This window comes from Falco cherrug, chromosome 1, assembly GCF_023634085.1.
Source record: "Falco cherrug isolate bFalChe1 chromosome 1, bFalChe1.pri, whole genome shotgun sequence".
NCBI lineage: Eukaryota > Metazoa > Chordata > Aves > Falconiformes > Falconidae > Falco > Falco cherrug.
In genome coordinates, this window is record NC_073697.1 from 21,116,599 (window position 1) to 21,138,783 (window position 22,185).

General features: G+C 38.8%; 1 protein-coding gene and 1 long non-coding RNA gene across 5 annotated transcripts in view; both read left to right on the forward strand.

Moving 5' to 3' along the window:
- LOC129736771 (uncharacterized) overlaps positions 1-5,180 on the forward strand; it is a 99,992-nt gene extending 94,812 nt beyond the window's left edge. The window contains exon 6 of the long non-coding RNA XR_008733819.1: positions 5,091-5,180. This is a non-coding gene — a long non-coding RNA (uncharacterized LOC129736771). The remainder of the gene's footprint in view (positions 1-5,090) is intronic.
- Positions 5,181-10,969: 5,789 nt separating this feature from the next.
- The window catches only part of SEC24D (SEC24 homolog D, COPII coat complex component), a 58,207-nt gene continuing 46,991 nt past the window's right edge, over positions 10,970-22,185 (forward strand). Inside the window, exons 1-4 of one of the 4 annotated variants that reach the window (XM_027797552.2) lie at positions 10,970-10,990; positions 15,909-16,103; positions 18,075-18,201; positions 20,251-20,399. In XM_027797552.2, the coding sequence (XP_027653353.2) occupies positions 15,953-16,103; positions 18,075-18,201; positions 20,251-20,399 (427 nt within the window). In that variant the 5' untranslated portion in view covers positions 10,970-10,990; positions 15,909-15,952. Of the gene's footprint in view, positions 10,991-12,506; positions 12,607-12,898; positions 12,918-15,908; positions 16,104-18,074; positions 18,202-20,250; positions 20,400-22,185 lie in introns of those variants that run through there. The other 3 variants (XM_055701034.1, XM_055701035.1, XM_005433761.4) reach the window with 3 other exon arrangements.

Here is a 22,185-nt window from a genome sequence, read left to right on the forward strand (position 1 = left end):
CTTGCTTTTTAATACTAGTCTTACCTGGTTGTACATTCTCAGCATCCTTTGGGATTTCTAAATGCTGGTCAGAAAGTGGACATCAAGATAAAAGTGGAGTCATTCCTGGGGCTTATTACATTTTGGTCTCTGTGGATTCTATAGGATAAATAAATTGCATAAATTCTGAGATACTTTTTGAAATCCACTAAAAAGTTTAAAGCTAATGGCAACCGCAGCCACTTAACCACTGCCACGTCTCCATCATTTCACTAAGACCTAACGATCTGATTCTAGGCAACAACCGATATAAATTTTATGTCACAAGAAATAACTTTCTAAACTCAGTAAATGACAAATTCCAGAACTCACTCAACATCTATCTGTGCCCAAATAACAGGTAAAGCTTTGGCTTGTATAAGATCTTCTATGATGAGATCTGTCTTAAAAAAATTCAAGGTCAAACCCTCACCTGCTCACCTGCTTTCAAGAACTGCCAATCAAAAAATGTAGCACATTAGCCTTGATGAGCTGTGATAAACTAAGAAAAGCCATACTTAGACGAAAGTGAGACCATCTATCGTAAAATGTTGTCTTTGATAGTGGGTGGGAAACAGTTACTTAGGGAAAAGAGTAAGAACATGGAATATGCACACTACTTTCCTCAGGAGGCCTCCAGTGACTTCCACTCAAAAACTTCTTCAGCTGGATGCAGTTCCTCTGTACTTAGTAACAGTTATGCTTTTCTCTTCCATTAACTTTTCCATGTGGTTTCCTCTTGACATAACTTTTAGTATCTCTCATAGGAAGTAATTCCTAACTTCATTGTGACATGATCACCTTTGCTTCTTAGAATCTGGATCCTACAGATTCATTTGATGTCCCCTGCTTCAGAGGAAGCTGTGACCAAGCAATTGCCAGCCACACTTTCCACTATTTCTGTATAATTTTAGAGACCTCTTACATATCCATCTCAGTCATCTTTTCTCAAGGGAAGAACAGAATAGTTATTCTTTATACAGAAGCTGTCTCATTATCCTCATTGCCTTTCTCTACATCCTATATAGTTCTATATCCTTTCTGAGATAGGGGCCTGGAATGCCACACAGTCTTCAAACCCCAGTCAAAGTTGGGATTTGTACAATAACAGGATGCTCTCTGTTTTGTTCTCTAGTTGCTAACCCAAACACTGCTAACACCTGATTTGCTTTTTCAGACGCTGCTGAGTTGATGTTTTCACGGAACTATCTGTCAAAATCTTAAAATCTTGTCTGATGATACTCAGTTCAAAGATCATTGTTTTATATGTGAATTAATGGGCTTTTTTCCCAGTGTGTATTACCTTATACTTCTAAGCCATGTTATGGTATGGCTGCTTAGTTTTCTTAAAAGCCTTTTGTGAAGGATTTTGTTGAAAGCCTTTTGTAAATCCAAGATCAATCAGATCACCCTTATCCATACGTTTTTTGATCCCCTCAAAGGACTGCCTTATGTTTGTGAGGCAGGACTTCCTTTTAAGAAAACCTTTTTAACTCTTCCCAGATAAGTCATATTTTTCCAGATGTCCACTGTTCCATATTATATTTTCCACCTATTTGTTTTATGTAGCTATCGGGCTGACAGGATTGTTGTTTTCTGAATCTCTCTTGGAACACTTATGTTAAAAAATGGCACTCTCTAATCTCAGATAACAGTTTTAAGCAAGAGTCAGCTATTCCAGCATTGAATTCCTTTAAAGCTCTGTGTTTTGGTGACTGCTTCTTAATTTTATTTGCCTCATCTACTGTAACTTGTCCATATGTTTTCTTTTCTTATTATAGTAATCATTTATGATTCTGAACAGTTTTACTCTAAGTGGATTTATCTAAAATCTAATTTAAATCAAATAGTTCTGTAGCTGAGTTCAGAAGATATTCTACAAGTGTGAGAAGAAATAAGACATATGTTTGTCTTTCATTCAGCAATAAAAGCAAAGCTGTCATTTCACCTAGTTTCCTACAATAGTATCCTTGGTCTGTGGATACTTTAAAAATGCAAACCTTTCCACCTATTCCTTAGTAATGAGGAAGGGGGGGGGGGGGGGGGCATATCATGATCTCTAATTTATGGGCAGCATTTTACTTCTGTAAATACCCAGATGGTCTGATTTCCTCCTTTTTATGCATTTCATTTTCTTTTCCTTTCTGATTTTTTTCACATAAAATCAACATTAGTTCCCTAAAAAATGCCTATTTTAACAGCTTTCTAGTAGATTCTAACTGTATCATCTGTAAACAATTTAATAAGCTACCCAGTTTATTGTGGGATGTGATTTTAGCCAAATGGGAGAATCAGCAGGGGAAAAAAAACAAGAAAAAGAAGTTGACAGTGCTGATTTGTGTGTTTGTTTATTAATTATATGGAAAAAACTCCACTTGTAAATATATAGCTAGTTTAATGGAACAAAAGATAAAATCACAGCCATGCCATGAAAACATGACATACAATCTCTTCCAAATGAAGTTAAAATGGCCTCTTCTAATATATCCCTTCAAATTAGAATATTTTTTGTTTAAAGTGGCTTCTGCAAGCTGGGTAGTGTACGGCAATGTAGCATGTTATTGTCCCAAATCACTGCCTAAGAACATTTCTTGTCTTGTAGTAGTACAACTCAGAAGTTGCATAAGGTGAAAACAACTTTAGAAGACAAAGTTAAACATCATTTTCCACAAACCTTACAGAGGTAGAAAAATACTTTTCTGCTTAATTCCTACCCTCAATTTTTGTTCTCCTGACTTTAGAAGCAACAAGAAACAGAGCCACATGGAAAGGATTTAATTTTAAAAAAAAGGTATAAAATGACAGACAAAGAGAATGAAATATATTGATGGAAGGTTTAAATGCATGGCTCCAGCTAACATTCATTAAAGCTGATTGCTCTTCATTTTTTCCCATCAAATTTCTCTTGTCCTACAAGAGAAATTAATAGAATCCAGATGTTTTGATTGCATGAGGAACTTTGTAGTGCACTGCCAGCTAAAGAGGGTTTGCTTGACTGAAAATACAGACGTAGGGTGGTAAAGGTACTAAACCCCAGTAATACCAAGTTCTTAGTGAAGGGAAAAGAAAAAATACAAGTCATAGATAGTTTTTAGCTACCTCTAAGGCCAGATGGGAAAGCTTTGCCTGCACTCGTAAGAGGCATGAGTAGTTCCTCACCAGTAAAGGTAAAGGCTTCAAATTTTAATCCCTAATGTGGCTTATTAGGCTAGGTACTGTATGATGGGTTGCATTTTTAGGACTACTCCTGCTTTAGGGTTTTTTTCCCCAACTTCAAGACTGGCAGATGAAGTGTGTTGGGGGAAGCAGAGAAATGTACTGTATCCGACTCTGGTGTGAGAAACTGCTTTCTCAGAAACATAAAATAAATCTGATCATGTTTTAGAACCTGAGAAATTTCTTTCTCTAAGTGGCAATACAAAGGGTTGCGCTGTCACATTCTGAAAAACTAAGCCTACAATCTGCCAAGTGTAAGCGGTAATGCAGGACAGCGCTCAACCAAGCTTCTCTTGAAGGAGAAAAGTAATTTGCTGGGGTTCTCCGCTGGAAACAAATTATCTCACCTCCATGCCAGCTCATCTAAGGTTGTCAAAGTTTTAGATGTTGAGGAAAAGTCAAGCTTTTGCCTGTTCATCTTGCCCCTACCTCTTTGTTCCCTGTCACATCTTAGTAGGCTGAGTGATAGTAACTCTAGCCACAACCAAAAGTGTGTTAATGCAGGTAGCCCATGCAGAGCAATAAGAACTTTGTTCCTCTCAACGGTCGACTTAGAAACAGTCACAACCTTGCCTTTTGTTATTAAGTTAAAAGTAGCTCTCTGTGAGTCCTGAGCAGATTGCATATGCAGTTAGTAACAGGCATTGTTATTTGACAGGTGTTCTAGATCACACTCCCAGCATTTATATATGCTTCACTAATAAGACAATGTAAGTCAGCTGAAAATGTGGTTTGCCATGCTACTACCAGGAGGGTAATTCTCAGCACTTAGGTTAGTGGGTGTCACCCTAGATGCTTGTAATGGCTTTATCATTATGGTTTTAGGATTGATAGTGGGGGAAAAAACCCAACAGGCGAAAGAAGCCACTTTCCTCCAAAACACAGAAACAAAGTTGATATACTTGAGCATTACTGATTGGTAACACAATAAATAGAAATTCACACAGAGTTCCCCTGTAACTCTACAATTCCCTGTGTCAGGATGTCAATTAATGAAGATCTGTTCTCTATGTTGGTGGCCTAGGTGGCAACTTATCAGAGGCTATCTGTAGCCAAAGACCTGTCATCATTAAATACAGTGAGTAAAAATGTATGGGTAACGTGAGTCATGAGCCAAGAGTTTGCAGACAAGAACTCTGATGTTTCTTTGGTGTTTGTCCTATCTGCTCCTCCCACAGCCAGTCCCAGATACGCAGGAAATATATGTAGGAAATACCTTCCTGAACTACTGGCTGAAGAGAAGTAGACTCTTTGGGGTTTTTTCTTCCTGGACTTTCAAAGTGTTCTGAGAAGGCTTTTGAGGCTCCAGGTGTGCCTGTGTGGCCTCACCATGTCCCAGCTGCACACTGTAACAGGAGCTTCCTTTTTTTCTCCCACTCCTTTGATTGGGGCAGGCAGTTTGACAGTATAGGTGGTCTGAAAGCACCCAAGGGGTCTTGGGGAAGGGGCCAGTAAGATATATGAAAAGACAATGATTTCAGAATATGTCCAAGAAAGAATACACCAACTAGCTACAAAGGCTCCCTAAGATTTTGTTTTGAGGAAAAAGTAAAAACCATCCATTGTGAACATGGAAAAATTTTTTGTGACAGTGGAATAACTATCTGTTTCTTGTTAATCGTGAAGTGAGGCTTTGTGGTTCAGGTGTCATTCCACTGCTGGTTTTACTTATCACCGTGTTTCAGCAAGCAAGAACTGATTTTCTCTTGGGACTTGGGGAGACTCTTAGGTGTCTATCTCCATTTCATTTTGATTCCTAGGACATGGGATGACTACATATTTGGCTTCAGTAGTTGGGAAAATTTTGATAAAAGGTTCTAAAGTAAAAAGAAAACTACGCGGTATTTTCTTTCCAGTTTTGGCAGGGGAATGTTGCATCACATTCTTCTTAACAGAGCCTAGAGGAATCAAAATTTATCTTCTGTGCAAAAGCTTCAGAGCCTGGAGCATGCATGTAAGTAGGTGTTCTGTGTTCCTCACCTCTGCCATAATGCTTCACCCTGCTCTTTGAATTGTCATGTAAAAGTGGCAGTTAAGTAACACAACACCCTTTATCTATCTGTTCATTGTAAGACAGTCAGCTTTTATGATCTCCCCTCTTCCTAATGAAAGAATCCAGTGCAAATTTTCATGCCTACTTATTGGGCTAAGTAAGTACACGATGCTAAACTTTCTTCTGATGTACTACAGTGAAATGAATCAAGAGTAACCATATCGTATTCAGTTAGAAAATATACTTTAATCATAGTTGAGCTATCAGTTAGGCCCAAATAGTCTACTAAATTGCAAAATGATGGTTTAATGTGGAACTGCAGATTGAAGAGATCTTGAAGATTTAACATTAGTCAGATAAATACTCACCTGCATCAAGTTTCATCTTCTAAATGTTGTTTCCTGTTAGCTAGCATAGAAGTGATTAACTCCTTTGACTTGTTGCTTTTAAAGAGCTCAACAACTGATTACATGCATGGCCGAAGTACAGCATAAAATTCAATTATTTTTGCAGTGCATTTAAAGCAGGTATTGTTTGTCACTTGGAAGGCTCATGAGACTGGATTTATCAGTACTGAAAAAAAGAATGGGAACAGTGGAACAACTGAGTTATAATACAGTATGGGTCTGGGGAACCTTGGCTTCCATTTTTACACTTGAAAATTCACATTTAGTTTTTGGTCTGGGCCTGTCAAATGGGGAAAATAGCCACTAGACAGTGTAACCCTAAGAAGTCTGCTTGAACTTCTGAAAAATCTCTGTGTTTAGTTGGATCTTTGAATCCTCCTGTAGTACCCTGTTCTTCCTTCTTTCCTCTGTACTACAAAACGAGCTGTAGGATTTATAAAGCAGTTTCTAACACTCACTTTACAAATACAGTGAAGTATTTTGTTCAATGTCTGCCCCAGCAAGTTAGTGTCTGAACTACAGCATCTAACGAAAGGACAGTACATAAAAAGTTGCTATGGCATCGGTATGTCTGCGTAATGCTAACAGCATTGCTCACTCTTTCTATCTGGATAGTTCTTTTTAGATTTTTAACAGAGAAGCATTAACAACAAAGATGATACAACAAGGACCTCCCTGCACAAAATCTTAGCCCCCACGCAAGTAACTGCAATAGATTGAAAAGCAATCCAGATATCTTCATTCCTGGCTATAGGAACAAGAATTCCAACTCTCACTTTGATAACTAATTCCTTTCCAAATGGAGCAGATTATGTTAGAAAAGTCTGCCCTCCAAAAACACCTTGATGTTTAACCCCTGCCAATCCTACATCCTTGCCTGTTGCACTGCATCTTTTTGCCAGGAACCAGTTTCCAGACTTCTGGAAAAAGTTTATGCTTTTGGTGATAATGTGATGTTTAGCTGGTGTTGGCATGGATCTGCCAGATTTCCAGATGACTGCCAATGTCTGCAATTCCTGAACAACTGTTTTATGTGCCTCCTCAGGGCAAATCTAGTATGCATGCTGTGACACCAAGCTTGATGTAGCATTTTGCTGCTGTGCTTTGTTATTTTCATGCCAGCTGTATCTTCTATCACTTTGTTGCATTTATCATAAACAAATAATTTGATGAATACTTTTAAAATTTAAATCTGATTTTCTTTGATTTAATGCTGATGTTTATTTTTGTTAATGATGGGGAAGGCATCAATTAGTTTACACTAAAGGTATCCAAATAGCACAAAACCAGTATTTTGAAAAATGTTCTTGTAATCAATACTGATACTTTTACAAACGACAGAGATGCTTTTCTGGCATGTAGTACCTCTGTTATTTTTCCATGCTCAGGTGGATTTTTTTACTTCTGCATTAATGGTGGTGTAAAGCAGAAGCACAGTGAATGTGAGTGCAAATAAACATAGAAGTATTTGCATCTTCATTTCAGAGTGATGTTGAATAGCTGATTTTCTTATGCAACAGATTCATCCAATGGTTATGGTATTTGTCAGTGCTAATGAATAGAAAACATCTCGTCCTGCTTGTGAGATCAGCTGATCAAAGAAAGGAAATAATATCATATGAGTTGCAGTAGACAATCAATGACATGTAACAAGTATGACTTTCTAACAGTAGGACTATATTAACAGTATATTTAATGCTTACTAGCACTGGCTAAAATACAACCACGTTATTAACTGGACAAATGGAAAAAACACACTGTACATTCATCCCATGTCTTCCAATGAGAAAACTGAGTAAATCAACCAAAAGACTAGTTTTCTATGAAGAGTTAACTCAGCTATGTTGGGTTTTTAAATGATATTAAGCTTATTTGAGTACTCTTCTGTAGTAAGACTCTACTAACACATCAGAAATTTTATACATGAGCAGGAAACGTAAAATGACAGCCAATGAAAGTAAAGCTACTTCAGGTGCTTTTGAATGTAAAAGTGAAACATATCTAAGTCTGAGAAATTCCATACATTCAGCAAGCAAACACGGAAAGGATCGTATAACTTTCTGCTGTCCTTTCTTAGACTGATGGCTTAATGTTTATTCACAGTGCTTTATATATCATACATTATTAATCACATTATAATAAGAAGGTCTCATCTTGGTTTTTATGTTACAGTTTGTTATGTAGCAATTATGGCAGGCTAATCAAGTCTTGGTTTTTTGTCTTTAAGAACTGGTAGTGCAATCTTCCACTGTCATGCATCTTAGCACTAAATTAATTAAAAAAGATAATTGAAATTCCCCAACTGAAACATCACAGCAGTTTTCTCAGAACACCCTATCTGTCTTCTGTAAATGTTCCATATCGAGTTGCCAGAATGTTGATTTCATTAGAAAACCAAAATAGCAACAATCAGTGGGAGTAAGTAGAGGAGCCTCACAGTTTGCAGATACTGAAAAATCCAGAGGCTTGAACTAGCCGGAAAGTCTTTTTTAAAAAATGCAGCCACAGTCAGTTTTCTAAAGCACATTTGCTTTTTTAATGTGTGACTTGCATAGAACTTACCACATGTGGACCATAGAGCATTTTATAACCATTTCTGTTTTACTGAGTTGCAGGGAAAGAAAGTGGTTTTAGCTAATAGGGACCAACTTAACAGGAAATCGGGACCTTGGCTTTCAGGCAAGTGCCCTTTTCATAAAACCCAGAGTCTCTACTAGGCAAACAATAGCATTAAACACTTTTTCAATCGCATATCATTTTTCTCCCCTAAATATAATCTCTTGTTTGGCAACAAAATTGCTCAGTTCCCAGCAGGGATTGGAGAGTAATATTCAGTCTCAATGAATTTGGAGATTAATTCAGACAGACAGAATATAAGTTTATGAATTGGAATTGGATTTACACTCCTCATCTAAAAATATTTTCAAAATTTTAATGAGGGCAAGGTGTCAGGACCTCTTTGTGTACAGTATGCTGAAAGCAGCCTGAGGGGTAGAACAGGCTTTGCCATCGCTGTGAAGCTGGATGTCAATACTTAGCAGGAGGAAAAAGGCAGAATCACTTGGGCAATCCCAGCAATTCCTAATTGTGTCCCAGTGGCCCCTCTGGCTGGCCAGGCCCAGTTTTGTTTCTGGGTACTCAGACTCACAACCTGCTCAAAAAAAAAGAAAAAAAAAAGGAATTAATTGTTCCTTTACTGTGGCCCCATGCCTGAGCTGAAACAGGGCTAGATGATGGTGGATAGTCACTGTAGGAAGAATCTATTAACACCAGTTACTGAAGAGAAAATATATATAGCAATGAACGTATGCCCAGGATTTTAACATTTCTGTATTACTTTCCCTGAATAACAGCAGCTATATCAGTCTAATACTCTGAAAACCTTATTCTGTGTTTTCATTTTATATAAGGCAGTATTTAAAGGGTGCACTCTAATAATTTTCTAATTGCCATTGAGATTGTTTAATCAACATATCAGTATTCACTTTTGTTGTACCCTTATTTATGTTCCGATTGTGCTTAGTTTTTTATAGAAGAATAACTGAATCACAACACCAATGTATTTCTTCCTACAGTAATGTTCTGTTTCCTGAAACATTATCTTTCCTTTTCCTTGATTTAGCATCTTTTAATCTGACCTCACATTCACACTATTATTTTTTTCAGAAAAACGTAATCCCTTCAAAATGTGATTGCTTTTTTTTCCCACTGATGTCTTTCCTTTAATTTTAAACAAATACAACCTTTGTAAATAATAATTTCCATTTTGCTTGTAAAGTGCTTTACACTCAACTGTAAACTGTTTTCCATAGATCTTAAATATATAGTAGACAAAACATTAAAGATTTTAGGGATTATATGTAAGCAAGAGAGGAAAAGAAAGTTATCTTTTTATGTAAAAGTTAAAAACCAGCTTTTTGGACCCTTCTAATGTTGTGCAAAGGCAAACCTGTTGGTTTATCTGCAGGACATACAAATGTAATTAAAAGGAGAAAAACAGTTTCAGCAAAAAAAAAGCCTTTTAAAGTGTAGAATCTTTGGAGTTTTATGAACTATTGTGATTAAATAGTCTTTTCTTTAAAGAACATACCTAATGTTGCCCACATCTTCCCCTAGAGAATGGTTTAGAATATATTTTGATTTTAAAAACCATTTATATACCACTTAACTGCAGATATTTGTCTTGTCACAGCTATGTGTTAATGCCATCACTGTTAACTGCTACAAAAGCTGTACTGTAGCTATCACCGTGAGGAATACATTCCTGTAGCTCAAATGTATCATGGTGGTGTTTTGATTCTTCCTGGCAGCTTGTGCTAAGGCTGTACTTCACAGACATCCTCTAAATGAAAATGTTGGGTTAGGATTTTGGTTTCCTGGAATCACACATTGTCTTAATGCAATGTGCTATGTGATAAGAGACATGGAGTTCTGCACAGTTTGTCCGTGCGGGGCTTATATAGACCTCCAGTAGCAATTTCAGGGAACAGATAAATCCCAAATGATTAAAATAATAAAAATAAACAAATAATATTGGTTTCTGAAATATTTGAGTTAGCCTTCAACAGAGCCTTTATCGGTTCTGTATCCAATAATCTCCCAAGTTGATGGATGACTATGTGTTTTCTTTGTTTCAGAACTAACAGAAAAAAATTCTAGTGAGAACTTTAAAAGTGAGATTTTAGACTCAGGGGATTTGCTATTTTTTAATATAGTTGAAAAAAGCATATAGATTTACCCAAATACTTTTTTTACCTAACCAGCACTAGCTCCAAATTAGGTCTGAAATATATGAAATCACATTAGTTTTCAGCAGCATTGCATAGGTACGGCTTCAGGATAAATTGATTGTTAAGAAAGGTAATTAACCCTTACAAGATCTTCGTATTGATGATGATGATAGAGCATAAACCAGTCTGATTCTCAGATCATACAGGTTTTTTTAAATGATTTAATTAAAATGAAGTGACTACGGTTTAGCAATCCTGCAATCTCATTTTTATGAAATTACTTTCCAGACCAGGAATGCACTTAAATCTTTAATGTTTTTTCCACATTTCTGAAATTGAAAACCTTAACTTACTTTTAATGTTATAGGTGGAAACTGTGGATAAATACTACTTGCAGCTTCAAAACATCCAGACTGTGACACAGTAGTGCCTTTTGTCTCAGTGTTGCAGGCTAGAGGACAATGGAAGCGAAGCTACTCCTCGAAAGAAGAAATGTCTTGATCAATTTCCAGAGCAGGCCTGAAACAGGGAAAGAACTGACGATGCCACAGCTTCTCCTTGCTATCTTTTGCTGATCTCATCTTTCAGCTTCACTGCTGCTGATTTCAGGGAGGAGAAATCTGATAGTAAGTATTCAGTGGCCAAGTGCATGCACCATTCTTCAGTGCTGAATTATCCGCAGCTGCATACTGTTAATAGCTACGAGCTAGACACAACAGGAGTGGTGGGACAGTAACCCACCTGTCTCCACAATAAAACAGGGAATGTCCAAACTTAAAGCTGTTATTTTCCTCAGTGGCATGGTATTTTAAAGGAATTTTGCATAACTGAAGGGAATTATATGTGTCCATATGAACAGCAAAACAGAGAGGGACGATGGGTGAGACTGCAGCATCGCAATGACGAAAGGCGATGGTTTGCATCCTGCTCACGAAAGAGTGGATACTCTGCAGCCAAAACCACATCCAGTTTAACTGTTGCTTGTTACCTCATGGACTAAATTCTCCATTCTGATTAGACAGTTGTGAGGGATTTGAAACGGTTTAGATTTTCTTGTGACATGTCCAACAGCTCTGATAGCATGTAGAAAACCAGCTTACATTATTCAGTGGTGAATCCAGCTCTGGATAGTGAGAATGAAGGCAGGCCAAGGCTTGTTCTTGCCCACTTTGTGCTGCTTGTGGAGGCTTCTTACAAGCCTTTGATGTAAAGGATGCCCCCATGTACCTTCAGTTTGACATGTTTCAAAGGCACTGGAATTTTGTTTTGGATTACTTTGTATACTAATGAATGCTTTCGACCATCTTGTCGGAGGTAGCTGTTACTGAGATTTAGCACCACGTAAAACTGTGCAGTACTTTCAAAAGCTTTGTTAAAGTTGTAGAACAGACACTCAAAGGATAAAAAGCCTATCAAGCCTGAATTCCACATGCATATGAGTTATGAAGCTGCCTTGAGTGAAGGCTTTTTTCCTTGCCGCTAATCCTCTGCTGCCTTCTTTTTTTATATATATACTTTAACACCGCAATGAATGTTTGTTACCTGGGAAGAACGGTCATTTTACCAATACGCCTTTCTCGTGTTACACCCATGTTTCTACTGTGTTAATTACAAAAACATTTAGTCTCTCCTGTCATCAAGGTAGTATTTTTAAACGTACTTGAACAGTAACTAAAACCAGAGTATGCAAACAGGTTAAGTACCTGTATTGTATTTCACTCTAGATATTCAGGTGGCATAATTTTACATATATACATATATATATATATGGCTTATATATATAGCCACAGGTAGAAACGTGTTTGTAAAGCACATATGAGAAGTAGTATCCTATTTTAGGACATTTCTGTGTCTAACGAGGAATTTCACCCCTAATGCTGAACGGAAAAGGAGCTGATGCCAGCAGCTCTGAGCAGCCCATACGGGCTTCTGGTCGGTCTGAGGTAGCTGCCCCGCGCCTTTCTCTGTGGGACGCCGCCTCCGGGACGCAGCTCCTCTGCCAGGTCCGTTCCAGGCCCTTCCCCGGGGCGGGCCCGCAGTAGCGTCAGCCGCCGCCAGCTCTCGCCTCACGGCGGGCGCGGAGGGCACGGCGCGGCGGGCGGCACTGCGCAGGCGCGGGCGGCGGGGTCGGGCGCGCTCCCGCCGGCGGGGGGGGCGGGGGGGAGGCGGCGGCGCGCGGGCAGGCTCAGACGTGGCAGTTGGGTGAGTGAGTGTGCCCCGGCGGAGGCGCGCGCCCCCTCAGGTAACGGTCCTAACGGCCTCCCCGCGCTCTCGGCCCGCCGCCGCCTGAGGGGTCAGCGGGACCTGGCGGGGGGAGCGGGGCGGCGGCAGTGGCGGGAGGGTGCGGGACCGGGAGCAGCGAGCAGCCGGGCTGCTGCCCCTCGGAGCCGGCAGGGTGGGCCGCCCCCTCTCGCAGGCAGGCAGGCAGGGCCGGGCGGGTGGGGAGACCTTTTGCCCTGTTACAGCGCCTTGGGATCCTTAGGTGAGGCGGGGGGAAACGTTGCATCGGTAGGAGGTGATAGGACGTGTTTGCGGGTTTGGCACTGAATTGGAGTAAGTTTAAGCTTATGTTCTCATAGCTTAATCCAAAATGTGTTATTAAAAAAAAAATACAAAGCATAACGTGTGTAGCTATATTCCGTTCTTTCTACATGTGCGTGTAGATACGTGCATACACCTCAAAGATTTTTTGCCAGATTGAGATTGCAGTCTGGCTTGGGGAGGGACAGCACCTCTTCCCAGTGGATGGTACCATGCACAGTGTCTCTGAAGAAATAAAATGTTAATAGTTCACCCTCAGTGAACCAAGAATGTGATCCTCAGGTTTTGGTTCCGTTGTCCTATTTCTGCACACACAGAGTGGAGTTTTACATCTGCACAGTGGTATCAGTGCAGGAGAGCACTGCACAGGTACAGCGATCCTCTGAAAAAACCAAGATGACAAGCTATTTTGTAATAGCAGTAAATTGAATCACGGAGTGTGTGTGTGTGAATGTTGCTCCTCAGGCTATGCAGTGTAAGGTAAACTAGTGTTGAGAGAGACAGGGAGAAGGAAGTTTTTGTGTCCTATGTAGTGACACTTGCAGTAAACAAACCCAGGGAAAGATCTGAGTTTAGCAAATCCTCTGATCTTTGTCATGCAATTTCCAGAGTGAATCTGCATGTCTCTTGTTAGAACCTGACAACCAAAACCTTGGGTGATACTTCGCGTGTTGCCTCCAAACTGTGTCCATGGTGTGTTGGTATATATACATATTTTGCGAAGGGATTAAATATGCTCAGTGTTAAATAGAATGTGGAACTGTGTTTGATAAACTTAGATTATTTTTCTTATGGTTAGAGTTCCTGTCTCTTTTCAGCACAACCTCTGCATGTTTATGCTGTCTGTGGGAAGCTTGACGTGGCAAGGTTTTTTTTGTGTCTCTGTGAGTAAGCAAGCTGTGGAGGAAGTCATTTCCCCTGGATGCTGTCACAGCTAAAGGTGTTGGCTGTTGCAGCTGTCTCTAAGTGAAAATACTTTCCTTTATGTAGATTACAAAGATATATATGATGTATATGTCCATGCTAGTGTGTAGGTAAGTTAGTGCAGACTTACTGTCTTTTGGAGCAACTAAAGCTCACACTGCCACGTCCTTTCTGATGGGGGTGGGGGAGGGAAGAAAGTACGGATGGCAGCACGAAGCCTCTGTTTAAACTTTTTTTTTTCCTTCTCCCTGTGTTTACCTTGTTAACTAACAAATGGAAGAAAACTCCCTCAGATTACCTATCTGAAGCAGTTTAATACTGCAGTTGAGAAATCTTAAACTACATTGGGGAGTGTGGTTTAGAGGGTTGCACGGGCAGTGTGTGAGGAGAGCTAGGCCCTGCACCCAGCTCAAAGTGATTTCTTGTCTGACGTGGAAGATTAGTAAAACTGTTGTGTTTTGGTTTTTTCCAGAAATGTATATTTAACACGAGAAGCCTAGAAATGGCTTTTCTGATAGGGATAGCTTTTCTCTGCTGACATGTACCAGTGCAGCATGAATTTGTCTGTTTTTTGAAGCTGCGTGTGATTTTGAAGTGCCTTTCTGTGGGCTTCTGGACCACAGTTCTTGATGTACTTTAATCCAGCTTCCATGCTCAAAGATGACTCCATGGCTCAAGCCTAAGAATGTGAGGTATATGTGGTTAGGAAAGCTATTTAAAATGATAATTTAACATCTAAAATGCTAGTTTATGTCCTGTATCTTTAGTTCTTTGGAGATGCCTGACTTCAGAGTCTACAGAAGTAGTAAGTGCGCATTCAGGCTTTGGATCCTTAGCATTTCTCAAAATGGTTTTAATTTGGGCATCAATAAATTTAGTGAAAATTTGTTTTTGTTAAATTCAATATGAGGTTAAAATAAAAACATCTCTCTCACATGGAAAAGAGAAAGCTAGCTATCAAGGCTGCAAAGTGTACAACTTCAATAACCTCAAATCCCTTGGTGGCAAGGGCGCTGTATCTGAACACTAGTCTTATGAAATGCAGTGATCTGGTTTAATAATGCAGGATTCTTCTGATTTTCTAGTTCTAAAATGATTGCAATTATCAGAATACTCTTTCCTGAAAGTTTTCTAAAAGTTTACTTTATCCTGCTTAACAAAATCTGACTGCAAGAAAGAAATGTCTTATTGGTTAAGTCTTATTCACATGTCTTGTGAATGGTGTCATCATTAGAAAACTTTTTCTGAATTGCTTTTAATCAAATTCTGATTTTTTCTTTCTTTAACAACAACAGACTGAAGATGTGAAAGCTTAGGGAAAAGATGCCTGGTGGTAGCAAGGCCAACATATGGTACTGTTGAGACCATGCTGCCCTGAGAGTACAGCTTCTCATTTGTGGAATACCTTGTGCCCCATTGTGTCATATTGTGGAGTCCTGCAGTAAAAAGGCTGGTCAGGCCTGGGCCAGTAATGCAGAAGACAGCTGGAAATGGGACCTCTCTATCCTATGCTTTATTCTGTGTTTCACCGGCATCAAAAGCAAGATATCTTCCCTCACTGGCTTGGAATGGGGCTGATGTAGAAGATTTGATGGAAAGCTGGTGCTGTACCTTCTCTAAAAAAAAAAAAAAGCCAGGAGAAGGATTTGCTTAATACTCTGGTCAATCTGCCTTTCCTGATCCTTCAGTGTGTTCATTGGGATATCTGGTATGTGGGGAGCAGGACTCAGAGTATTTTTCAGGTGTAGTAGAAGTCTAGGTTTTCCCAGTAAAGAGAGCAGTTTGAGACTTTTCTTCCACCTGCGCATCCATTACTTACAGTTTTTCTCTCCATGGGCCTTGAAGAGGTGAATCCCACTCAGATAAACTCAGTGATATGTTTCAGTTCATGCAGTATGTGGTAGTGCTGAGGAAACTAACCAACCAACCAGTCAAGCAAGCAAAGCCACTGTTTCCCCCTGACTTTAAGGTCCTTTTATTGCCCTCAGATATGTGTTTTGTTTTGGGAACATGGTTCATAGCGTTTTAAAATGCACAAAGAGTGAAGGCTAATATCAGGTGTCACTTTCTCTTTTGCAGATTCTTCAGGAGGATCCAGTACTTGGAATGAGAATATTGCCATCATGAGTCAACAAGGTTATGTTGCAGCTCCTCCATATTCCCAGTCCCAGCCAGGAATAGGAGGCTTTTCTGCAGGTTTTGGACCACCTAATTCTTCACTTCGTTATGGGCATTATGGGGACCCTAATTCCTCCTACTCAGCACCTCAACCAGGTATGAATATGGCTTAAAATGTGTTTTCAGAGTTTGCTTTTCAATGAAGGTATTTTGCATCTCTTTTCCCTTACTTGTGTCAGCACAAAATGCTCAGTGTTACACTGCTACTGCAACAGGATCCTGCACTAGCTTTGTCTGTACTGGTGGTGTTGATGCTCAGATGCTGATGTAAGATGTGGTGGTGGGTATCTGACATTTGTGTGTGAATTCTGTTGTCCAGGAAGCAATAAACACGAGTGCTTAATGCTCTGTTGTAATTCCTGATACAGCCAAATACAAAATGAATGATTTCTGGGAATAGAGAAACATTTTGCAACTCACGTTAATCATGTTAATGGTAAAAAAGCTGTCAGATATAGGTTGTATTCTTCACAGCCGGACCTTTGTCTTACTGAATTCTTGAGCACAAACTTGCCTGTGAGTATCAGCTGGTGTTCTGCTGCTTAAGCTTACTTACTGGGTGATGCATGGTAAGTAGAGCCCATCTGCTTTCTAACCACTCAGGAGACTGTCTCTGAGGAAGGACACCTTGGGTGCAAGCGAATTACAAGCAAAAGGGGATATTTACTTTACTTCTACCAGCATAATCATAGTATGGATTATCTAATTGAGATCAAACAGTTAAACATGGTTGTCCTTGTCTGTTCTTTTCATAAATTTTAACTTACTGATATGTGGCTTCAGACCTTTCAAGAAATATAATGTATGAGTATAGGGTGGCTGACCCTTAAAAAAGAAACACCAAAATTTGAGAGCATGGAATTTAAGCCTGTTTTGCTGTATGTAAATTATGCTGGTCTAATTTCAGTAAAGTCAAAGTGGGTGTGCTAGACTAGTGGATTTGGGCTGTGGAAATTATCCAAAGAGTAAGGTTTCCTCTTCCTTCTGTAAGTCTACTAATATACATAGCTAAGATAGGGATGCAGGAAAGAGGGACCATCTCAGTATTTTGCCTGATGTCAAGGGGAACATTAGTTAAAATAGTAAAGATGTCTGAAGTATTCTCTAAGGCATCTAAGAAAAGTTATTTGTTAAAATTTTTAATAACATTCAGGTTGTGATGTTACATTAAATTTAGTATTTGAGATGGTGGAGTAATGACAGAATAAATATCCAGGTATATTGGAATTTTTTACATATTCTTTGTTGTCCTTGGTTTTTGTGTTATCATGAAAACAGAAAAAAAGAAGTTTTATCCCTTTTCTTTAAAACTTCTTATTAAAGACAGCAGGAGTTGTATTAACCTTAATCCAATGCTGAATATGGTCAGAAGATAGAACTAGTTCTGGTAATTGGCTTACTAGAATCCTGTGGAAAAATATCAGTTTTGGTACCAAACACATTTTTATGTTAGAGTAATTTGAAGGAAGATAATTCAAGAAATACAGGTTTAAAAGCTGTTTATTCCACACTGCTGTATACATGAATTCTTGTCTCTTCATAGTCACTGTTGCAGATCTGAATTAAGAATCATTCTAGCAGGTTTACAGGTTCTGCGTTGTGGAGGCTATTTTATTTTAAGGTTGTTCCAAGTTTTCTTTGTGACAATGCTCTCTGAAATCAAAGGGACCCCTTGCTTCTACTTACAAAGATAACTGGGTGACAGGGAATTTCCAGTGTCCCAAATTAAATTGCAGGGTGTGTTTGTTCATGCTTGCTTCTTTCTTATTGTCCATCTTGGATTCTTTTGCTGGCAAGTTACCAACTACTATTCGCTTCCTTTTTGCTATCTTTTCTTTTTCATATCCGCTTCTATAGCTGACTGGAAATCTGTCCTTTCTTATGGAATCACAGAATAACTGAGGTTGGAAGGGACCTCTGGAGGTGATCTGATCCAGCACCCCTGCTCCAGCAGGGCCACCTAGAGCTGGTATTCTTATTGCTAGAGCAGGGCCGTACACTTGTATTTTTTGGCGATCTTTTTCCTTCTTACAGAGTTCTTACATAAACGTACCTCTTCCTTTGCAGGTGTGTCAAAATCAACTGTGCCTTTTGGATCTTCAGCTCCCGTTGGGCCTCCACCGCCTGGTACACATCAGTTCAGCCAGACCAACTTCCAAAATGGGCCCAGTACACCAGGGCAACAGCCACATAGGTGACTTTCAAGAATTATACATGAGATCTAAGCTATTTGATCTCTGTTACCTCTCTTCAGCTGCTTCACTGATATTTAAGTATGGCATCTCTTTTATCTTAAGCAGTTCTGACTTATTCCAATTCTGAACCAGATCTTCTAGTTCAGTTCACTGTGTTAAACTGCCAGATCATACACTGTGATCTGTAATCTGATTAAGTTCTATTTTACAGCAAGTCAGGTCTTTATCATGCCTTGTTTTATTTTTAATTATTCTTCTTGGGCTTAGATCCATTGCTTCAAAGCAGCAGCAAGGTGTTATAAGTGCCGTTTAATATAAAAGTTACATTTTTTCTCTTCACTTTCTCAAGTCTTAATTCTCCTTCGTTGTGAGGTACCCAGAAGTTGTTATTTAAAAATCAGTAATTGCCCGTGGGTTCTGACTAGAAGCTGGTCCATGTCTCTGTATCTGTAGTTCTCCCAACTCCCCAGGCCTTGTCAGGATGTGTTTGCTTCACTGTGGGATCACAGCCAAGGCTCCATAGGGTACTTTAAAGACATTTTATAACACAGCTTTGTTGTACTGTCTCAGATGGATGACTGCTACCCTTTTGCTTAGGTCTGGGATAAACTGTTCATAGTCAGTCTGAAGTGCTGTTGTCCTGCCTCCAGAGCTTACAGGAAGAAGTGGAGACAGGAGTACGGAAGGGAGAAAACAGGGACAGGTGGAAGCTGTAAAGAAAAATCTTGGAAAAATGATCATACGAGGGGATAGCCAAGCTTTATTACACAGTGGTTGTATTGCAGGTTGTAGGAAGTGGGTAAATATGCTTAGCTCTTTTATTTAATTCTGTCAAATGTTAACGATTTTGCTTGCCTCCCAGGAGTGACGAAATCAGTTTGTGTACCTATAGCTATTTTGGTTTTATTGAACCTGACACTGTTTAATAATGTTCTTGTTTTAGTTGGTTGAAGTCCTAATCTGCCTCTGTGCTTTTTAGTTGTTGTACAGTTATTTGTCTTCAAATAAAGCCATGCATATGTTTTATTAGGCATCAAAATAGGGAAGCCTGTTCATGGGCTGTGTGTTATCAGTGTATAAAGGAGGACCCAAAGAGACTGGTGATCAATTGTAAAAGACAATGTACTAATGCATGGGGAGAAGTGGTGGTTGTCCTGAAGAAGAAGAAACAAGGTGAAGAGAATTGAGTTGACATGACCAACCCAGCAAAATACTAATTCCCTTTCCTAGCTTCCAGTCATTGCCTTTACAGGTGCACATCTACTGTTTTTCACCTGAACTTGTTTTATTTCCAAGTTGCTGAGAGCTGCTATTCTAGACCAGGACATTTCCACATGAATGATTCAAGGAAAGTGTATTCTGTTTCTCTTGAAGTAGCTAGGCCCCTCCTCAGTTTTAGAAGTGGTCATAGGAAAATCAGTGTAGATCTCTGGGAGATCTCATTTTTCCAGAGTGAAATAGTCTGGTAGAAAGTATCTTTATAAGCCACGTGTGTTACCACTTTCTTTTATTTAGTTTGTTTTCGTGCATTCATGTTTTTCTGTATCTGGTAATCATGAAGCAGTTTTTCCCTATCGGCATCTTCTTTTTTCCTCTACTACAGGAAACTCTTTAACAGTTTCTCACTTTATTTTCTTCTCTTCACAGATTTTTCTCTTAAACCTCTTCACTCATCCCTGGTAGGGAATCTTCCTTTATAAGCATGGAGAGGGGATGGAGTGATGCAATATGTTCAGAACCTTGTGTTTCTTAATCCTCAAGCTTTTGTAGAGTTGCTGGTACTCTCCCTTTGCCATCACATACTTGCCCTTCTTTGATTCTAACAAGTATGCAAACAAACATGTACTGTCTTTTTTTTTTTTTTTTTTTAACAAGTGTGCAATCTCTTTTGTGCTTCGTGACTATTTTCTGAGCAGAATATGAGCAAACTCTCTTTAAGAGTTTGGCTGTCCTAATTAATTGTTTCAGCACCACCCTTGAGAAGGTATGAGATCTAGATGGGGTGATGATTGGTTTTTTTTCATAACTTTGCTAATTTTTCACCTTAGGTTTCAAGGCCTTCCACCTCCAAGCAATACAGGACCTTCCTATCCTCCCTACGGTCATCAGTCACAACCAGCTTACCCAGATACTGCATCCACTTCATCTACGACACAACTTGCTAACCAGCTCAACAGCATGCAGATAAATAGCTATGGTAATCAGTTTTATCTGACCTGATTGACTTCCTAAAATTGACTTAAAGCTATTAAGACTATGATAATTAGAAACTTACTGAACTTCTGTATAAATAGGAAATGAAATCTTTGACCGCTGTCATTTGCTTATCTTAGATTTTTTTTTTTAATCTTATCCTATTCCTTAAACCAATATTCTTGGATTAATTCTGAATCAATGAATGAAACTTCTGTAAAAGTCAGCTAATCTCACCAGTTGTTTCTCAAACTACTTGGTGATCCGGTCAGTAACAGCCAAGGCATGAGCAATAATATGCAGACAAAGTTTCATTTTTCTCAGCTTTTTGGAGTTTCTCTCTGTTTTTAAACTATCTTACTCTTTTTTTGACCAAATCTTATAGTTTTAGTAATCTAAATTTATTTGCATTTATTTTGAGCTTAAAACATCTCAAACCTGAGCTGTGAAGTAAAGATGTGATCATGTGATTCTTCTATGCAAATTACTTCCCACCACTAGTTTTCTGTTTGGCTGTACTAGCTTTTCCTGAGTATTTCCTGGTGAAATGTACCATTTCTTGTAAAAAGAGTGGAATTTAGTTAGCATCTTGTTTTGCTGAGGGCAGTGTGTTTTGGAGAATAATTTTTTTTTCATGAGGATCACTTTGATGGTTGATCTCTTTGTAAGATATGCATAAAAGTGAATCAGTTCAGGCTGCACTGATATCACTGTTGCTGTCCTGGCTTTATGAGTTGCTGGTGTGACTTAAGTGAAACCTACCATGGGTCTGACCTTCTGTACAATTGCTTGTCAAAATTTTTACCTTCTTCCCCTTAGAAAAATTAATTTAGACTTGAATTCAGCCTTGTGTACTGATCTGCAAGTGTACAATTAGCTCAGACCTTTTTATACTTTTAAAAATACTTTTTATACACTTCTATTATGAAGTGTGGCCTAGCACCTCTAGAGCACTTCAAATTTATCAATTCATATTATTTAGAGCAAAGATTTTTTCTGCTTCCTGCCTTCATTATATTGCCTTCAGCAGTAATTGTGTAAAATACAATGTTCTTGCTTGTTGTGTTTAATGCTAGAAGTCTGAGATACCCTTCCGACCATGTAAAACAGTTACATTACAATTCTGCCTCCATGATGGGTTTTATTCTTTTTCCTTAGCTAAGTTGATGTACCTTGACAGAGTGCTGAAAATCACAGCTTATAAAACTGCCAGAGTGATGTTTGTAACAGCCAAGAACCTGAGCTTGTGTTTTGCATGTGACATTTTCTTTTCAGTTAACATGTCTGACAGAAGATGCATTTCAGTATTTGTATAGTAACACATTGGTCTTTTTGCTCCAAACCTGATTTTGATTATTTTTTTAGCATTCTTGAAAATTATTTTGCCATAGATCTTTGGGGAGAAGTTTGACTAAAAAGATGGAGGTTTTGTAAAATAGTAAGTATTTACAGGTTTTAAGTCTCAAAAAAACCTGTTTCCAGGTTCCTTTTGATTCTTATTGGAATCTGGATCTTATAAACAACAAACTCTTCCTCACCAGTGTGTACAAAATAATTCCCACGTGTTTCATCTTTTAACATCGAAATCAGAAGATGGTTGTAAACCAGATAAAATGAGTGGATTTATCTTCCATCAGACCTGTCATGGTGAAATGCAAATAGCAGACTAACAAAAATATGCCATGTAAAAGAAATTGATTATTAAGCAAAAAGAATGTTGTTTCATGTTATGAAATTAAACATTATTACAAAAGCAAATAGTGATTTATGTGTATTTAATCAAGAATTGT